The 6,868-nt window shown below is 50.7% G+C and overlaps 1 protein-coding gene across 1 annotated transcript; it reads left to right on the forward strand.

Annotated features, from left to right (window-relative positions):
- The first annotated feature begins 3,407 nt into the window (after positions 1 to 3,407).
- Fam43a (family with sequence similarity 43 member A) lies at positions 3,408 to 5,634 on the forward strand. Its single transcript, XM_008839041.3, has one exon. The coding sequence runs from the start codon at positions 3,443 to 3,445 to the stop codon at positions 4,703 to 4,705; it is 1,263 nt and encodes a 420-aa protein (XP_008837263.1). The 5' UTR covers positions 3,408 to 3,442; the 3' UTR covers positions 4,706 to 5,634.
- The last annotated feature ends 1,234 nt before the right edge of the window (positions 5,635 to 6,868 follow it).

The following is a 6,868-nucleotide window of genomic DNA, read 5'->3' on the forward strand; positions in this document are numbered from 1 at the left end:
CTTCTTTTATGAGCATTGCTTTAAAAATGTGATTACGTTGAAAAACTTTGTATAGGCTGGAGAGTTTGGAAAGGTACTGAATTACATTACAGCAACAGTGAGAAATTTCACAGTACTATTGAAGCGGGCTAGTGCAATTTGTCAATAAACAATACTAAAAAGTTATAGTAGACATACAGAATTGTGGATTTGTATTCTAAAATACAATGACATATATTTACTTTGAGAGTTATATCAGTTTAGTTATTAAAGTAATTTAATTTTTAAAATTTCCTGGACTGTGATTTTTATCTCTAGAAGTTCAATTTGGTGTTTTACAATTTCTGTAGGGCACAGGTGAAGGTACACTGGGGCTATAGAAGGGCAATAGAAAAATGATGGAAAAGCTCTTGGTACCTGGGAATGGGAGAGGTCCAACATCAAGTCTGGGTGCCCAGGATCATGTGTGGCGTCAAGAACACAGCTGGCCATCAAGGAGGGTGGGAAGTCCATTCTAGAGAATCAGTCCTTCCAAGACTAGAATCTGCAAAAGACAGAAACCTCCCCTGTCCCCAGGATAAGCCCAACACAGAGGCAAAGCCATTGCTGCCAACAACTTGGGACCTCGGGGGGAAGGGGATTATTCCCCCAAGCTCTTCTGGCCTTCTGACCTCCCAGCCACTTGGAAATGTTAACTGCTTGAATATGAGGTCTACCTCAGAATTTAGACTTTGAGATTGTAGACCAGCATAGGCTAGTTTGGTATGCTTCCTCCAGGACTTGCTGTTCTTTGGAATGCATGCTGTCATTACTGACACTGCACAATATTCCAGAAAAATCCATGCTGCCTTGATGGTTTTTTAGAGTTCTAATTCAGTCTCTCCACAAATCCATCCACACAGTGGGTAAGGTTTTGGGGCCATGGTTAAAGGGCTGCACAGGTCTAGGTAGCCATGAAAAAGCCGTTACTTCCTTCAGAGAGAAGAAGAGCTCCCAACCCATCATCGTTAAACTTCTCTGACAGGGAAGTTTTTTCCATTATCATAATCATCGAACATAGTGTATCTTTTACATGTGCATACATCATCATGCTTCAGTAATTTTGCTGTCCTCTGCTCTCAAAAAGCCTTTCAGTTCCTCTCCCATTTGGAGAAGTCAGCTTTCAAATGCCAGCACCTCCATGATTTCCGATTTTCTTAGTCACAACAACTCTTTTCTTCTTCCAGCTTCTTACAGTGCTTTGGATCTTTCTTATAGCGTCTAGCTCAGCAAAAATATTTTTTTTTTGTTCACATGCATTCATCAAAAAGAAGTCTTTTGGTTTTGACTGACTAATCCATAGAATCAGACAGGTTGTTTCATGGGCCCAGAAATAAGTATCGATAGAGAAGCAAGTGGGTGGGTGACTGAAACAATGATAGAGAGCCAGGCATGATGACAGGAGATAATGGAAAATGGAGCGGGAGGGTTTTGAGTTTGTGGCTAGCCTGGTCTACACAGCAAGACCCTCCCTCAAAGACAAAGCAAAACAAACAAGCAAACACCAGAAGAAAAGTTGGAAAACAGACAAAACCCCTGGGTTGTCCAATTTGTCCATGAAGAAAAAAAACTTGAAAAATATCATTTAAATTTTTTATTAGGAATTCTCATCCAAAGTCCATCAATGATAAAATAAAACTGAGAACCTGCCAAAGTAAACTGGGGTCTAACCACACACAGCAATACAGCCTTACTTAGAAATTGTATGTATCAAAGAAAAGCGCTGTATTCCTCGGGCTGACAGCAGGAAGGAGTATTGTTTGGGAGCAGATGGGCGATAGAAGCACAGAATTTATCGACTGCTCTCTATTACGTTCAGCGTTGTTCCTCAGTCATCTTAGCATTCACTTTTCACTACGAGCTGTTCATCTGTGGATAATTGGCTCCAAGACAGTAAGTCGTTGCCTCTCTGTATTCCTCAGTAGAATACATTGCTGAACTAACAATAGTAAACAGCACCTGTAGAGTCTTATGGAGTTGTCACAGAAAGAAAAAAAAAAAATCACTATTTCTCCATCTTTTTTTTTGCACAGGAAATTATAGTCTATAAGCTGATCTTCCACCACCTCCTCCAGAAGTTTCGATCTAGACATACATTTATTCAGTGAGTTGCAATTTAGTCAAGGGTGGAGTTCAAATTCCCTTTGCTGCAGGGTAACCCCAGGTCTTTGTGGTTTCTATAGATATAAGAGATGCTGGTAAATTGAGGCTCTAATTGCCTAATTAGACCGGTCTTCGTCTTCCTAATGGCTGCAACCAGGTCCCTTTAAGAGACCAGAAATCTGTCGGGCGTCGTAACCCGAACCGATCTTCTGCTCTGCTCCTCCCCTGTCCCCGCGCGGCGAATGGTTTGCGCCGGCTTATATTAACCCGGAGATCTGCCTCCCGGACGGCAATGATGTGAGGCTGCCGAGCAGGGCATCGCTCGCAGCACCGCAGAGGGCGCGCTGGCAGACCGCGGAGAGCCCGGGCGCAGAGTTGGACACCGGGGAGGGAAGGCATGAGGTAGCGGCGGACCCTGAGCTGACCATGCGCGCACCCGGCCCTCGGAGCCCTGCGCTACCCTGGCCAAGCCAGTGCAGACAGTGAGCCGGCCGAGAGCGAGTCCCCGGCGTCCAGCACCGAGCTGACCATGCGCGCACCCGGCCCTCGGAGCCCTGCGCTACCCTGGCCGAGCCAGTGCAGACAGTGAGCCGGCCGAGAGCGAGTCCCCGGCGTCCAGCACCAGCTAGGATGCAGTGAGCACCGCGGAACTGCGCTGGGCGGCCGCGGCCAGCCGGACCCATCGCCGCACTCGAGGCAAGCTGCTGAGTCGGGGACCAGCCCAGCCGAGGGGCTCGCCGTCTCCAGCGCCCATTGGTGGGGAGCAACCCCCACTCCCGGCTACACCACTAGAGTCTCCGCGGCGCCTGGCCCTGACCCAGGACTGGTGTGTATCACGTTCGCCGAAGAGTTCCTGCAGATTCTTGTACCATCCCGAGTACTTTTGCTCTCCCCACTCCCCTTTTATTTACACCCGTTCATCTGGCTTTTTTTCTAAGACATTTTCCGCTCCACCCCCCTTTCCTCCTTGATTATTTTGTTGCTAGACTGAGGCTTTTGCCCTGGTCCCTGTCCAGGCTTGGGAACCTGTGTGTGGGTGTGTGTGTGTGTGCACACTCCTCTCCCCTTTTGTACACTAGAAGCTGAATATTTTCTTTCAAAGATTCTACCCCACCCCCAGCTGGGTTCCCCAGCACTATCTGTCCTCTCCCGCCTCCCTCTGCCTGTCTGGCTGTTCCTCTGCCTGTCTGGCTGTTCCCTTGCAAGAGTGTTATTTTCCGGTCTTGCCCCGGCCAAGTGCAGCCCCGGCTGGTGGCTCCGCTGGGCTCGCACCTCGCGCTCGGCCGGCCGCCGCCCAGCTGTGCCGGGGCGTCCTCCGGAGATGCTGCCGTGGAAGAAGCACAAGTTCGAGCTGCTGGCCGAGGCGCCGCCGCGACAGGCGTCCAAGCCCAAAGGCTACGCTGTGAGCCTGCACTACTCGGCGCTCAGCTCTTTGGCCAGGGCCTGCCCTGAAGGCGCGCTCAGCCGGGTGGGCAGCATGTTCCGCTCCAAGCGCAAGAAGCTGCACATTACCAGCGAGGACCCTACTTACACCGTGCTCTACCTGGGTAATGCCACCACCATCCAGGCGCGCGGCGACGGTTGCACTGACCTAGCCGTGGGCAAGATCTGGAGCAAGAGCGAGGCTGGCCGTCAGGGCACCAAGATGAAGCTGACCGTGAGTGCTCAGGGTATCCGCATGGTGCACGCCGAGGAGCGCGCCCTGCGCCGCCCGGGCCACCTCTACCTGCTACACCGCGTCACTTACTGCGTGGCAGACGCGCGGCTCCCCAAGGTCTTCGCCTGGGTATACCGGCACGAGCTGAAGCACAAGGCGGTAATGCTGCGCTGCCACGCAGTGCTGGTGTCCAAGCCAGAGAAAGCTCAGGCCATGGCCCTGCTGCTCTACCAGACGTCAGCCAACGCTCTGGCAGAATTTAAACGCCTCAAGCGGCGGGACGATGCGCGCCACCAGCAGCAGGAGCTGGTGGGTGCAGACACCATCCCTCTAGTGCCACTGCGCAAGCTGCTCCTGCACGGACCTTGCTGCTACAAGCCGCCGGTGGAGCGCAGCCGCAGCGCTCCCAAGCTTGGTTCCATCACCGAGGACCTGCTTGGAGAACAACAGGAGCAGGAGCTGCAGGAGGAGGAGGAAGAGGAGCACCTCGAGGGCTGCCTGGAAGAGGAGGAAGAGGACTGTGTGCGGGATGGGGAGCCAGCGGTGGAGGAGGCCGAGGCGCAAAGGGTGCTGGTGGCGGCCATGCACTTGGAATGTGGGGACTTGCTGGACACGTTGGAGAATGGCCACGAGGAGGCGCTGGGGGGCGGCGGGGTCTCGCTGGGTCCCAGAGCGGAGACACCTCCGCTGCCAGCCTGTGCCTCTGACATGACCGCCCAGCTGTCGCAGCTTATTAGCGACCTAGGCGACCTCAGCTTTGGCAATGACGTGCACACCCTGCAAGCGGACTTGCGCGTGACTCGCCTGCTGTCGGGAGAGAGCACCGGCAGTGAGAGCTCCATCGAGGGAGGAGGCCTGGATGCCACCTCTGGGGACCGGTCCGGTCCTGCTGACAGCGCCAGCCTAGATGAGCCCTACTCCGGCTGAGCGCCCAGAAGACTCCTCCATGCACCCGGAACCCCCAAAGCGGCTCCCCAACCACAGCAACCTCTTTCTCCTCCTAGTCCCCAGGGAAATGGTGCACTTGAGGTCCAGACCTGAGTTTGGGGCCCAGGTCTGGTCTTGGGTTCCCAGTGACTGCTTCCCTTCCACCCCGACCCCAGCACTTTTGGCTGTTTGAGGTGGCTCAGGTTGTGTGGGGAGATGTGGGAGGAGAGAAAGCCCTCCAAAGGAAAGAGAGGCAGCCCCACAGGGGTGTGGGTGAAGGAAGGCTGCCTGAAGTTGGAAAAGTCTAAGGGCGGCTGGAGGTGCCTGCAAGGCCAGTTTCCTGTTTGTGAGGCTGCTGAGGCCTGGGAAGGAGGGGCTAGCTTCCTCTCCAGACCCCCTGACTGGGAGGCCTCTCAATGTCATTGATGTCATTAACAAAGTCGCTCTGACAATGATGGAGACTTTAATGCCACCTTCCTGCCCCCGGTTCTTTTTAGTATGAGAGCTTGGGCTGTTTACCTCAGAATCAGACTCTTGAAATTCTGCCAAATTTCTCAGATAACTTTTATTTCAGGGGGGCAAGTATGAAAGTTGCATTTTGTTTACAGTAAAAGACATCTAATATCTACAAAAGGAGTTTTCCTTTAGAAACACACACCTTCCTTTTGTCCCAAAGATCCTACTCCATGATGCTCTGTAAAATATTTTTGCACTGTTGTGAAGTATTTTTGACATCTTTTTTTTTTGTACATAACTGTGTTCTCAGCTGAATGTTTATATATCTTTTGCTGTGCAAAAGAAACCTGTAAAATGTTGTTCAGTTGTATATACAGAAATGTGTATAAAACATTTTGTTATTTTTTGAGTAGCATTGTTCTGGTTCTGTTTGCAAACTAGTGGGGAGAGAATAAAGAGGAAATGCTGCCGAAGGTGCCTGGTGATGGAGGTGGTTTGGTGGGGTGTACCTTCAACTCTAGGGTGTCCTGCAGGGGCTGGAGAGGGCTGGAGAGGGTTGGAGAAGGCGAGTCCACTCTCTAGGCTTTTCTGGATTGGACAGCTCTGGGTCTATGTCTGGGGCCAGCCTTCTCCTGCATATTCTTATGTATGGGTGGATGTTCTTTGGTCCTTTTTAAGTTAATTTTTGGAGAGGTCAGAGTGAAATTAATTGCCCACACTCTTTATACTTATTTAGTTATTTAGAGAATGACTTTTGCCATGTTCTAGTTTTTACTACTTCCTGTGGGTCGCCCTAATGATCAAGTACTAGTACACTGCAAATTTTTTTCCTTGGAATCAGCCAAAGTGCTTTAGAAATGAATTAGCACCCTAAAGGGAGTCCCTATGGGACTCTGTAGAGTGGGGCCCTTTTTCTTTCTTTTCTGGGAGGAAAGGCAAGAAGAAAAGTTGTAAGCTCCAATCACTCTTGAGTGAGTCATGGTACAGGTCGGGTGTGGGAAGGCAGCTAGCACAGTTTGTTTCCTTCCCTTCCATAACGCAGTCTGGCCTAGTGGGAACAGTGTGAAGGGCAAGGCAAAGTGGCTGCCAGAGCTCGGTGTGTGTGTTAGAGGGTGTTCATGCTTTCTCTGTGTTTGTTTCTGCTGTAAACTCCAACCAGATGTCTCTAGTTGGGCTACACCCAATCAGCTGGAAGTTGAAACAAGATGTTGCCAAAACTGTGCCTTCTGCAAATTATTTTTTTCCCTTTGCCCTTTTGGGTCTCTTTTCCTGTGTTGCAGAAATGGATCTCACTTTTGGCCTTCCCTGGTGTCCTGAGGCCACTTCGCTTTGTTTTTTTGGTAAATATGTTTTGAACAGCTAGACTCAAGAATCCTAAGGAGTCTGGAATTCACTGGAACCAGAGAGGAAGGAAGGGGGAAATTTTCTTCCTAACTAATGGGAGTGCTTCAGGAATAAGACTGTCGTTTAAAAGGAAAGCAAAGGAGGTGTGGGTGGGAAATATTTTTTAAATATTTAATGTCTTCTGCAAGCCTGGGCCAGGTCTTTCAATCTTCTGTTTTGATTTGGTAGAGTCCTCACACCCCTCCAAGAATATTTTCGAGATAGGTCATTGAATGACATTTAAAAATGCCCAGGTAGGGGCCAGGAAAGTCAAACCCCACCCTGCTGTGGCCTTCCTGGTCAACATCCCCACCTGAGCAGCAG

The sequence above is a fragment of the Nannospalax galili genome, unplaced genomic scaffold (assembly GCF_000622305.1).
Source record: "Nannospalax galili isolate Female #2095 unplaced genomic scaffold, S.galili_v1.0 scaffold599, whole genome shotgun sequence".
Classification (NCBI taxonomy): Eukaryota; Metazoa; Chordata; class Mammalia; order Rodentia; family Spalacidae; genus Nannospalax; species Nannospalax galili.

What these genes read in the sequence shown, in the direction of transcription:
- Fam43a (XM_008839041.3), top strand. Translation starts at nt 3,443, where the DNA reads ATGCTGCCGTGGAAGAAGCACAAGTTCGAGCTGCTGGCCGAGGCGCCG.